Source organism: Tupaia chinensis, unplaced genomic scaffold (genome assembly GCF_000334495.1).
Source record: "Tupaia chinensis unplaced genomic scaffold, TupChi_1.0 Scaffold000047_1, whole genome shotgun sequence".
Lineage (NCBI taxonomy): Eukaryota > Metazoa > Chordata > Mammalia > Scandentia > Tupaiidae > Tupaia > Tupaia belangeri.
The window spans coordinates 6,362,274-6,375,076 of record NW_006159505.1 but is presented as its reverse complement, the minus strand read 5'-3'; the positions used below and the strand labels follow the sequence as shown (position 1 = coordinate 6,375,076).

The window sequence follows — 12,803 nt, the reverse complement described above, 5'->3', positions numbered from 1 at the left end:
ATGTTATACACACAGAGGTTATGTTGCTATTTGTGCATGTGTTGAGGTGCATGCATGGGAGATTATGTCGCTATGTGCATGTTGGGGTGCACACACAGGGAATCATGTTGCCATGTGCCTTTGTTGAGGTGTGTGCATGGGAGATTATGTTGCTGTGTGCATGTTGGGGTGCACACACAGGGGATCATGTTGCTGTGTGCATGTGTTGGGGTGCATGCATGGGGGATTATGTTGCTGTGTGCATGTTGGGGTGCACACACAGGGGATCATGTTGCTGTGTGCATGTGTTGGGGTGCACACATGTGTGCATGTGCTATTGAGGGTTACATTTTGGCATTGGGACAGGCTCTCTTCTCCCTAAATCCTGCTCACGGATGCAGCTGCCCTCCCCAAAGCCTTCCTGGAGAGGCAGTTCTGGGCTCAAAACCTTCTCCATGAATGCTTTGCTGTACAAGCCCCTAACGTCTTGATCCAATTTCTGTGATTTATATTTTCCATAATTCTATTTGGTCAGGATTTTCAAATTTATTACACAGTTGTGCACTGTGTTCTCTTATAATATAGAAAAACGGTCTGTGTTTGCCATATTTGCCGTCTCCCTGGAAATGTGCTTTTCTGCATTCCTTTCCCCCTTGATGTGTCGAGCTCCTCAGAGAAGAGCCTCGGGGTGCGGGGATGTCTGAAGTCTCCCACAGGGCACTGGGCCCCTCCCTCACTCCTGCTTAAGCAAAGTTCTTTTCCTGCCCCAACTGGGGTTCACAGCCCACCAGGGTGGACAAGCAGACCCTGGCTGAAGTGGAAAGCTGCGGGGAGTGTGGGCTCCAGGGAGGGGCACTAAGGGGCATTCAAGGGCCGAAAAAGCCCCCTGTCAGAAGGCAGACTTGCATTCAGGTGGAGCATTTGGGCCCAGTGCCCATGGCAGGATGGATCTCGCCACTAGTAGCAGGTGAAATGTGCCCTGTGATCTCTGAGCTAGCCCCTGAGCTGGGCACCCACCAGGACCCTGTTTCCTCAGGCCCCCTCCCCAGGGTCCCCTGCTAGAGCACACACACACAGCTGGTGGAGGGGAGTCTGCCAGCTTTATTCACAGACCCCAGGGGATGGGGGCAGTGAGGACAGAGACAAGGGGGTTGCTCTGGGGTGGCCCCTCCACCCCCAGGATTGTCCTGGCACCCCAGAAGGAGCCTGGGTGTGAGGGCTGAAGGACATGATGTTGGGTGAGCAGGCCCAGGAGTGAGCCAGGGCCAAAGGTCTCTGCCTCGGGGGCCCTCCTGGGCTCCTTTACTTCCAGCGCCCGCCGACTTTGCCTTTGGCGGTGGCTCCGGCCTTCTTGCTGCTGTAAATGGGAAGCAAATTGGTCTTGAGTGTCAGCCCCGTGTCGGCTGGTACAGACCCTCAGCCCAGAGAGCTCTGCCTGCTCAGGCTGTTCCAGAGCGAGAGGCTGGCCTAGCCCCCATTCTCCTGTCCCCACACTCAGCTCCAATCCAAGCAGTACTGACTTACCTGTGCCTGGCCTGACTGGGGGCCTGGGCAGTTAGTGTGGTTAGGAGAGGGGGCTGGTGCAGTGAGCCTGAGGCACTTCCCTCTCTCCTCCCTTCCCTGCCTGCAGACAGATCCCAGCTGGGGAAGGCTGTCTTACAGATGAATACCATCTCCCAGATACTTTGGCCTGGAAAGCATTTGTGCCACTCCGAAGGCAGTTTCCAAAGGGTGATGGTCCTCTGAAGCCCACCTGCCTGTCTGAGGCCCTTTGCACACCAGTGAGCCAAGAGGAAGCTGGCTGCTGGGTGCTCGGTGAGGCGCCAAGGCAGGCAGAAAGTCAGGAGTGTTTGAGCCCACGTGGCCAGCCCCTTTCAGACACGGCAGCTCAGCAGGACCTCTGCCCAGTGAAGGCTGTGCCCTCACACATGTTCCTGAGCACACTTACACGCATGAACATGCACGCACACCCTTGCACATGCACGCCTTACAGAAATACCTGCTCTCAAAGGGCCCAGATGACCCTTGCCCTGTACAGCAGGCACAGGGAGGCTCAGGTGTCATCTTGTGCTGTAGAGCAGCAAGGGCCCGTGGGAAGAGGGCGAGCAATCCCAGAAACCTCCACAGAAACCTTGCAACGCCAACTAGTTTCTGGAACACTGCACTCCTTAGAGGAGTCTAAGCTGGTTCCACAGCCAGGCTCAGTGACAAGATCCCCAGAAAGGCCCATCATCGTGAGCACCTGAGCACAGGTCCTTGAAGGTCCCACTGCCCCCGTGGGGGACATGATTTACAGGTGAGTGGCCACCATCTTACAAATAAGTGATTTTGCACAGTCAATAAAGGGGCTGGTGACAAAGCCCAGGTCTTTTAATTCCCCATCCCAAGACACCTTTAAGGGTGAAATGTTGGGGATGTCCAAGAGCCCAGCCTGGCTTTGCCAGGTCACTCTGGAGGCTGCTCAGGGCTGTGTGCACCCTGAGGGCTCCTGACTGCCTCCTCTCTGCTGGTCAGCGCTGGGCACAGGGCAGGCCATCACCGGCAAGCCCCACCTGGCTCCCTCCTCCCAACCCCACTGAACTCCTCGGTTCCACTCTGTTGGTGAGAAAGGAGGTTGTGGGCCCCGGGGCAGGGCTTGGACATGCTGGCCCAAGTGACAGTTAGTCTTGTTATTGCCCTGCTGAGGACCGGTCACTTTAGGAGCTGGCTAAAATGACCAGGCCCCAGGCAGGGATTGTGGTGGTGGCACGTGGGTTCCTGTGCCCGGTGCAGAGTGAGGGATGGGCAGGGCTACTCACTGCTTCTGGGCCTGGTCGATGCGGCTTCTGAGGTTGGTGATCTGTAAACAACACAGACGACTTACTGTGACAGGGACCAGGAGGGCCAGGCTGGGCATGGGCCAGGTGCACACTCCTCTTCGCCGCAGGGCAGGAAGGACCGCGGTGTCTGCACTGCAGTCACATCTTACGCCATCACGAGGGCTGCTCATTTCCTTACTGTGTCTTGGCTCCTCTTGGAAAAGGACACTGTCCCTGGGCCCTCAGAGTTCGTGTCTTTGACTTAAGTCCTCTGGCCTGCACTGGCCCGGGCTCTGGCACACAGCAGCTTCAGAGCTGGCCACTTACCTTTCAGCCTGTGCAGGATGTGGGGCAGGGGGCTTGGAGTGCAGGTGGGGTGGAGTGAGGTCTGTAGACCCCTCCTTCCCAACCCCTGGCTCCCTGGTGGCCACTGGGCTTGGAGCCACACACTGCCCTCTTGCTCCTTGATCCACCTGCTCCCTCTTCTGGACTGTGCTTAGGAGGAGCACCCTGGTTCAAGGTGAAGGTCCTGGGGAGGTGAGGTCCTTCCTCACATACCAACAAGGGCAGCAGGCCACCCCAGGAGCCACAGAGCTGGAGGCCAGAGGGAGGAGGTGAGACTGAAGGAGAGAAAGGCCCTGTGGGCTCCAGGCCCCTGCCCCAGCATCCTCTGCGACTCAGGTTTTTGCCATGCTGGAGGATCGCCGTGCATTGCATACCCATGGGCCTCGCCCGTGGCAGACACTGGCTACTTACAACTTGGCCAGCATCTCCACTCTGGCCCGGACAGTCATAATCTAGAAAGACCAAGATGGTTACTCGGGCTGGGTAGGTGGCAGAGGCTTCCGGCTGGTGGGGCAATGGCCCTCAAGGCTCTCTGAACCCTTGGGGACCCAGGTGGGCAGTGTATCAGGAGCCAGTAGGTCCTGACTCAGCTCCTTGGACACAGAATGGGCCCAGCCTGGGCTCTGTAGTGAGGCCTGTCTCTGGCCCAATCCCTCCCAGGAGATCCTCAGAAAAAGCTAGTATTGTGTCCCCAGGCCTAGATCACACTGGCCTGTAGGAATGCCTCTGCCTGGGGACAGCTCCAGAGGTTAGTTGTCCCACCTCTGTTAGAGGCACAGTGAGGCCAGGTCATTTGTCCAGAGTTACTAAAGAGGAGGAGGCAGGATTTGCCTGGCTGTCTGTTAGTGCTGGTCACCTGGCTCCCACTGTCACCTGGCTCCACTTTAAGAGGCCAGAGCACAGACCCTGTGAGCATGAGCTGCCCTCGCCCTTAGGATCCTGGAGGGACACAAGGAGCTGGCATCATGGCTTGGACGGAGAAGCTCAAGGTGTCTACGTTTGTACAGAGCATGTGAGCCACCAGGACTGATGCCTGTCGCGGGGTCCATGTGGGCCTCTGAGGGTGGGAAACAGCTTGGCTTCACTTCTAGCCCCAAGGTCTCACCTCACTTCTGTAGACTACCCCTGGCAGGCTGCCCTCCTGACCCCCACCTTGCCCTTGATGGCAGCGTCTGTGTGGGAAGGTTGCTTTGTTCTGTGAGCACCCCTCAGACTACTCCAGGTGGCCAGCCTCCTCAGAGAAGACTCAGCTGAGCCTCTCTTTCCCAGGAGCGGGTGGAAGTGTGCATCCTCCCCGTTGCCTGCTCAGAGGACCTAGATATTTCAGGGGCCTGGCAGTGGCCAGAACTAGGATTTGCAGAGAAGACAGTGAGAGGAGACCAGAACCAGAAAGATTAGGGCCTTTGGAAATGAGCTCAGTGGTGCTGGGGACTCGCTATAAGCCTTAGAGGGTACAGAAAATGGACCCAGAGGCTGCTTTCTCTAGATGGTTCTCACCTAGAGGTGGTCCTGTCGGGCTGCTCAGGGTGCCCCTCGAGGATAAGCCCCAGCTGTCCTCATAGGACAGCAGTCTTGGTGGGGTCATTGAGGATGGCCTACACAACCCACCCAGAGGATACTGGAGTGGAGGCTTCAGGAAAGTGGCTGCCCCTGCTGCTGGGGAGACTGAGGGAGCCCATGGGCTGGAGGTGCCTGGACTCACATCGTATTTCTGACGTTTCAGCTTTTCCCCAAACTCGAACTTGTCGGTTTCAAGCTGGTACAGGGTGTCCCACAGCTCCTTGGCCTTGTCCCTGGGGAAGTAAAAAAGGTGAGACTTGGTCAGATACACCTGAAAGTTGGGGTTGGGCCCTGCCATTCTCCTCCATCCAGCACAGGGAGCAGGGCCACAGTGGCCTCAGGAAACAGCCAGGCAAAGCTCTCTAGGGCCGAGAGCTGGCCATGCCAACCCCTCCCTCACCTCAACTTGTCTTCGCTGAGATGGTCGATGTTCAGTGGCTTGCGTCTCTCAGCAAGGATCTTCTTCTTCATCTCTCGGGCTGTCTGCTTTTTGCCTCTCTTCTGGTCAGCCTGTGGGGACACAGGGCCCGACAGAGGGCCTGGGCTCAGAGAGGGCATGCCGCCAAGCCCATGCTGCAGACTGTCCCCTGGGCTGAGCGGTTGCACTCACCTTGGCCAGGTAGCTGCTGTAGTTGGCGCCCATGGAGGACAGAGCCTTCTTCTTCTTCAGATCATCCTCAGCTCTCCTCTTAGCATCCTCCTCCTCCCTCCTGGCCTTTTCCTCCTATGGAGACCCCACGCCCAATACCTTGAAGTAGAGGCAGGCTACAGGGACCTGCTCTGGATTTAGGACTTTCTGGAAGGAAGTTCCAGGTTTGGGTCAGGGTCTGCCCTCTTGCAGGGGGTTCTGCAGGGGATGGGGCCTTGACCAGTGATCCTGGTGATGAATTGATGTCAGAGGAACCCAGAAGGGAGGCCTGAGACCTCCACACTTCTCTGGGGAGGAGGGTGGTTCACGGGGACGGGTCCTCACCGCCAGTCTGTTCTGGCGCTCCCTCTCTTTCTCTGCGCGGATCCTCTGTTGCTCAGCTCTCTCTGCCCGGCGCTTCTCCTGTGACCAAGGAGCAGGTAGTCTCAGCCTTGTCACCCCAACCACTGCCTCCACCCTGAGCTCCCACTGTCACCCCTCCACCACAGGTGCCGCACGCTCTCACAATTCTCTCCTTGAGAGCGATCAGCTCTTCTTCCTCCTTCTTCCGAGCTTCAAAGTGGCTGTCGATGAGAGCCTGGAGCTCCATGAGGTCTTTGTTCTGGCGCTTCTTCTGGATGTCCTGTGGGCAGAAGGGGCCATCAGTCCCACCCTTTCTCTCTAGCCTTGGTCTTGCCTAACCCACCTGGTGGCAAGTGCCACTTTGGCCAGCAGAGAAGCCCTGACTTCTACCCTTGCCACATCGCCATGGCTGCTGCCTTCCTGGGGGTCTGATCCTCTGAGCCACAGGGTAGGTGAGGTCAGGCCCTAGAGAGATTGGCTCTGACTTGGCTTGGTCACCATCAGCAGAGATGCCCTGCGTGGACCTGACAGAGAGGGGACTGGTGAGTGAGGTCGATTTGTCAGACAGACATGTGGATGGGTGTGTGAGCAAATGGGTGAATTAATGGGTAGGTGAGTGAAAGAAGGACGAGTGAAAAGATAGATGGGTGGGCATACAGATGGTCGACAGGAAAAACGGGTGGATGGGTGGGTGGACAGGTAGATGGATGAATGATGAGTAAGGAAATGGGTGGAGACTGAGTGGATAGATAGATGGATGAATGGCTGGGTGGCTGGGTGAGTAGAAGAATGGATGGGTAGGGAGACTAGCGTACGGTATAATGGCTCTGTTGCTGGACTCTCACATAGTCAACTGTGCTTCGAGTCCCGGACCCTGTGGTTTAAAACTCGTGCTGGACAAGTGTGCACATGCATACCCAAAACCCTGAGAGGAGAACAGAGGAGAGAGATTGAGGCATGGCCATTTCCCCTGGGGGATGATTTCTTGCTTTCTGTCTCTCTCTGTCTCTCCAGCAAACACACACACCCTATAGCAAAAACCTCTCAAAAAAAAAAAAAATGGGCAGATGGCTAAGTGGATGGATGGGTGGATGGATGGATGGGTGGGTGGATGGATGGATGGGTGGGTGGATGGATGGATGGGTGGGTGGATGGATGGGTGAGTGGATGGATGGGTGGGGAGGTGGATGGGGAGGTAGGTGGATGGGGAGAGCGGGGGAGGAGAAATGTCTGTTTGGGAGGAGTTTCCTCTGGTGGAGGAATGAATTATGGCAGAATTGCCAGGAATCAGGAAGCTGTAGCTCTGGTTGCCCGAAAGGAGATGACCTTCTGAGGCTTATCCTGAAGGCTGGGGTTTAGGGGGTGGTGACTGTATTCATCTGGGTCACAAAAACTTACATCGAAGTCTACTTTCTCCCCTTCCGGGATCTTAGGAGCAGTGAGTCTGCAAAAGAGAAGGCGAAACTTATGAGCAGGGACAACTAGAGACTCCACTGGTGGGAGGGTAGGCTTGAACTAGCCTGACCAGGCTGGCCTTCATGCCTTTGTACGTTTGCACATGGCTGGGGGCACAGTTCCAACTGTGACTTGATCTCTTTGAGGAGGGTTCAATCTCTTAGTGTCCTCTTCTGTTCTGCCAGATTCTGGACATTACCCCATCTATCCAGGAAAGACACCACAGTTCTTCCTTAAACAAACAAATGCAGCCAAGTCTAGTGGGAAGGTGGTGTGGACATGGTAGACATTAGCCACTGTGGTCAGGAATGACTGTTGCGACTCTTCTCATTGCTCCAGCCTCCCTTTAATGTTTCTTTCGGAGGGCCCAAAGGAAGGAGAAGAGAGGGCTGGGAATAAACTTCTTGAACAAGGAAACAAGGCCCCCCGGTCCAGATGGCTATATGATGTCCCCCTCCTCCTGGCAATACGTTCCAGATGGAGCAAAGCGTTAAAACAACATCAACGATTTTACAAAACAAGCCACAGAAGAAAGGGGCACTGAATATTGATCAACAACGGGAACACAGGAGGATTTTCTAAGCTCAATAGCGCACAAGGTCCTTCTCAGGGAAAGATGGCCAGACGACCCCATGCAAATGAAAAACTTATGTATGTGAAAAAAGGCAAAAATGGAAAGGCCAAAAAGAAAAAAAAAAAAAAAAAAAAAAACCAAGAGAAAAAAAAAATTTTAAGCAAACACCAATACGTTCCAGATGGAGCAAAGCGTTAAAACAACATCAACGATTTTACAAAACAAGCCACAGAAGAAAGGGGCACTGAATATTGATCAACAACGGGAACACAGGAGGATTTTCTAAGCTCAATAGCGCACAAGGTCCTTCTCAGGGAAAGATGGCCAGACGACCCCATGCAAATGAAAAACTTATGTATGTGAAAAAAGGCAAAAATGGAAAGGCCAAAAAAAAAAAAAAAAAAAAAAAAGAACCCAGAGTACAAAAATATTTTCAGCAAATACAGAGAAGACTTATATCCTTATGCAAACTGATGATTAAGAAAACATAGAGACGCCTCCGCCGTGAGATAAATGAGCGAAGGGCATAAGCTACCGATTCTAAGAAGAAAGACAACCAGTTAACAAACACTCGGGAAAGGCTGGCCCTCGAGCCATCAGAGGAATGTAAAGGAAAACACCCGTGAGATGCCGTTTCTCATCCATCAATGGCTCCGATGTAAAAGCACGTTTCTGTCCTCGGGTGAGGAGGGTGGGGGCTTACATCCCACGTAGGAGACCGCGTTGGCCAGGCCCTTGTGGAAAGCAATTTGGCAAAGGATGTCAAAGTCTTAAGAACGTTCATACTCTTTGACCCAGTAATTCCAGTTCTGGGAATGTGGCCTAGGGAAATAACCCTAAAGACGGAAAATGCTTTCCACCCAGCGTTATTTATGATAGTAAAATATTGGGGAAAGCCTGCAGTAGGGGACCGGGTAGGAAAATTATGGTTTGTCCAATTGATGGAATATTATGTGGCCATTCAAAATATTTAAGAAGACTACGTAAAAACATGGAAAAATACTTATGAATAGTGCTACATTTTTAAAAAGCTGAATTCAAGGTTGTATAGACAGTATGATGTTTGAAAAACGGTGCCGTTTAAATCTTTTTTTTTCCGAGCCTTATGCATGGAAAAAGAGTAGGAAGAAATAAGGCTTTTTTATTTCTTTTTGCTCTTTTCCACCGTCTGGCTGACTGGGTGGGAGAATTATAGATGATTTTTTTTTTCTTCATCTGACTTTTATGTATTTTCCAAATTTTCTTTAATGAGGTGTTTTATTTTTATAATGAAAACACAAACAATTTTTCGAAAACGAGAAAATATCTTGTGATCTGGCATCGCTTTATTTGAAAAAAAAAAATCGCTTTATTTGAAAAATAAAGCGCAAAGGATAGAAATGTGCTGGCTATGCTCTCGACATATTTTCACTTTGCCTCTGAGAATCCATAAGGCCTCCCTACGAGGGAGCAAACACGGGGCGTGTTCGGATACGCTCCGAGACTTCATTCTGTGTAGAACAAAAAGCAGACGGGTCCTCAAGGGGATAAAGGGGGGAAGCGTGGAGAAAGTGCTGTGAGCTTGTAAGCACTTACCGAAAACAAAAGAGTAATACGATTTGGATTTGAAAAATATCTCTGAAATACGTGCAAGTGGGGAGAGGACAAGGATCTCCGAAACAAAATTGCCCCCCAAAACGGCTCACCGTGTGGTGAGCTCTTCTGCATACAATCAAGGCGTTGTTCAAAAGTGAGTCTCTCTGAGGTGAGGCTCCCTCCCTCCCACCTCCCAGCCCATGTTCATGTCTGTTTCGCATCTAGGGCCTTGGCTGGGCACAGTGAGGTCACAGAGGGCAATCGGAGATCGGAGGTACCCCTACTTCCTGCACCCCACTGCCTCATTTTCCCTTCTCTGACTGTCTTCACTCTGCTGCACCCCTTCCCTCCTTGGTCAGTAGCCTCCCCCTGCAGGAAGTCCTCCTTGCCTACATTGGATGACTGGGGGTAGAACCACACCCGACTGGACCTCAGAGTCCATGCTATCTTGGACCCCAAAGTCTCCCCTGTACACTTGGGCTTTTCCTCCTAACCGGGGCTTCAAGCCTCACCTCCCAGCCTGCTCCTTGGTGCCCACCCCAGCCCACACTCACATCAGCCCCACTGGGAACCCTTACTCACTTGGGCCTTGGCTTCTCCTCTGGTCACCGTAGCACCAGCACGGGGAGGGGGAGAGAGGGAGAGTAGGTGAGACTGGCCCCTTGTGCTGGGGAGAGCACCAGCTGGGGGCTTCCTGGGCCACCTGCCCCTCCAGCTGAGCCCACCTACCCACCCACCATAAACAAAAGGGTCACATCCCTGTTCCAGGCCAGTAAAAGTTCGTGGTGGGCCTGAGAAGGGCTCAGTGTGGGAACCAGGAGAGAGGGGAAGAAGGACAGAAGGAGAAACAAAGGTGAGAAGTGTATTGTCTTCAGCAGACCAAGAAGGAAAAAGGGAGGAGAGACAAGGACGGGGAGTCAGAGAAATAGGAAGAGGATGGAGATGACACTTGAAGAAAACAGGAGCTCAGGAGAAGTGGGAATACCCCTGCACGGGCTCCTGGTCTGCTGACTCTTCCCTACCAACCAGGCAGAAGCTCCGAGCAGGTCAGTGCCTACGAGGCCCCAGCAGACGGAGCCCCATGGCAGACACGGTGCGAAGCAGCAAGACCTGGCCATCCGACACCCGTGCCAGAGAAGAGAAGGAGGAGGACAGATGAACAGGCCGAAGGAGAGTGGTAGGGAACCAGCACCATAGGGTAGGGAGCCAGCACCATAGACACCAGCAGGCAGATAGGGATGGTCCTCTCCAGCTCATGTCCAGCAGCACTGGCCAGAGCTGGGGTCCTGTGCAGACACAACCTGGGCACTGCAGCTGGGTCCACTGGCCCTTACCTTCCTCATCCTCCTCCTGCTCCTCCTCCGTGGCGTCTTCATGGGGTAAGGCACAAGCACACATGCAAGAGAAAGGCCAGCGCAGCTGCAGGGGAGTGTTGAGTGAACAGGGCCATGGGGAGCTGGAGCCGTAGAAACAGTGCCCAGGCCCTCTCACATGGACCTCTCTTGCCCCAAGCATGTCCCTGGCAGCTGCCTGAGAAAGGGGTGGAAGGAGACCCTACCCTGCAAGGGCTGGTGGTGACTGGGAGAGCCAGGGGTGCTCAGCCTTTGCTTATGCAAGTCTGTTCCTCTGGGTCTGTCAGGGGTCAACCTGGAGCTTTGGAACTGTGGTGGGCATAAACCTCCCCGCCCCTCGGGTGGTTCCTGAGGTCCTGGATCCTGCCTTCAAAGTCAGCTCTGCTGCGTTGAAACCCAGCAGGTCGGAGATGATTGTGAGTGAAGTCTCCTGATCCTTGAGCCCAAGAAAGTGTCTATCAGTGGTCTTAGAAACTCCATGCTAGTCTTAGCCCAAGGAGCTCCTGCCTGAGTCTAGAATGTTCACTGCGGTCCTCTTCAATGGGCAATGAACCTAGGCTTGTTCACCCTTGAGGGCCGAGGTTCCTGACCACTCCAGGAGCCTATCCTTAAGAGGCATCTCTTTCAGAGGCTGAGATGGGCCTCTCTGCCCGTCCCCTTCCCCCCATCTTCTGCCAGTTCCAGGACCTGCCTCAGGACAGGTAGCCTGTCTTCCAGTCTGGAGCCTCCAGACCTGGACTAGACTGACTGACCTGACCACTCTCACATGGGGCCTGCTTCTTTTAAGGATGCCCCCACCCTCAGGCCCTGGGGAGACCCTAACTAGCCTGGACACAGCCAGGATCTGCAGCTGATCTGGCCACACCTGCCCTCTGTGTCCCTTCAGTCCTCTCGTGGCGATGCCGAGGTCATCGACTCGTGGTACCCTCAGCTTCCTTTGTCTGACTCAGTAGAGCCTGACTGAGAAAATGGCGTTGACCACCAGCGTCTTCTCTGTCTTTGGCCGGCAGCCGGCAGGCTCTGTCCTGGGGGTGGGGGTGGGGAGCCCTGCCTCACCAGCCCTTCGCCGTGCGTGCACTTGGCTGGGACCTGGCTGCAGTGTGTTCTCTCCTCACACCCTCCTCAGCTCGTAGATCACTTGGCTGCTTGGAACCCACGGCACGCTGCCAAGAGCCCCCGGACGGCGCCACTCAATTTTGCAGGTGGGCCTGATGTCACCCTCTCCTGACACTTGGGGGGGGTGTGAGAGAGGGGACCCGCATGAGTGATGCGGGTGCTTTGGAGCAGAGACCGGCAGAGGGGCCCAGAAGGAGGGGCTGGGTAAAGAAAACAGACAAGTCGCTGGGCCTCACCCTTTTTGTTTAGGGCCTTGCTGGAAGCAGCACCTGGCTGAGGTCCCTCGGGTGTCCTGGAGGGCTCAGGGGCCACAGTCAAATGGAGGTGGCTGAGAAGTGGCCATGCAGCCCAAGCGGCAAAGCTGTCCCGCATAGCCCTGCAGCACCTCCCGCCCCCTATCTGTTCATCACCAGCCTCTGCCCTGGCTCCAGTGTGACCTGGGGCTGTCACAGGATACCTTCCACCTGCCTCAGCCCGAGAGGCCACTCCTCATCCCTTGGGACATGTCCCTTCTTACACAGGTGACCTTTCATACTAGCTCAGTGGGGTGGGCAGACCTAGCTGGGAGGAGTCCCTCCAGCTCTGTCAAGGGTCGTGTGAATTCAGGGGCACGGGAAGAGTTCCCCAGCTTGGGCCCCTCACTTAGTCTGCAGCTCCCTCACCTCCACACAGGAGGCAGGGAGGCCCACCCAGGGGGCCTCCTCGCGGGGTGTGTCTGGCTGGGGCCCAGGCGATGGGTGGGATGCTGGGACCTGACTGATTGCTCATTTGCACGCATGGCCCCTGGCTGTTCCGGGTCCCCACCTTGGGCCTCAGCCCAACTTTCTGCTTCACCCCACTTGCCCCTCCGCCCTTCCCTTAGCCTCACCCCTCTCTACTTTCCCTCCTCTGGCTTGTTCTCTGGGGCAGGGTGGAGTCTACCTGCTCTGCCTCTTCTCTGCTCTTCACCACCCCACCCTGGTGGATCCAGAGGGTCCTAGTGGACCCCAGCACCATCTTCCCAAGGCTTATTCTATACTCTGCCTCAAGGCTCGCCACCCACACCTTCCTCCTTCCTG

At 54.8% G+C, this 12,803-nt stretch overlaps 1 protein-coding gene across 1 annotated transcript in view; it reads right to left on the bottom strand.

The window, feature by feature from the left end:
- Positions 1-1,069: 1,069 nt before the first annotated feature.
- TNNT3 (troponin T3, fast skeletal type) overlaps positions 1,070-12,803 on the bottom strand; it is a 25,724-nt gene continuing 13,990 nt past the window's right edge. Inside the window, exons 9-17 of the mRNA XM_027774358.1 lie at positions 9,860-9,878; positions 7,072-7,117; positions 5,837-5,953; positions 5,656-5,733; positions 5,293-5,406; positions 5,083-5,192; positions 4,825-4,915; positions 2,778-2,818; positions 1,070-1,336 (exon numbers count right to left, since the gene is read on the bottom strand). Of these exons, the coding sequence (XP_027630159.1) occupies positions 1,282-1,336; positions 2,778-2,818; positions 4,825-4,915; positions 5,083-5,192; positions 5,293-5,406; positions 5,656-5,733; positions 5,837-5,953; positions 7,072-7,117; positions 9,860-9,878 (671 nt within the window). The 3' untranslated portion in view covers positions 1,070-1,281. The remainder of the gene's footprint in view (positions 1,337-2,777; positions 2,819-4,824; positions 4,916-5,082; positions 5,193-5,292; positions 5,407-5,655; positions 5,734-5,836; positions 5,954-7,071; positions 7,118-9,859; positions 9,879-12,803) is intronic.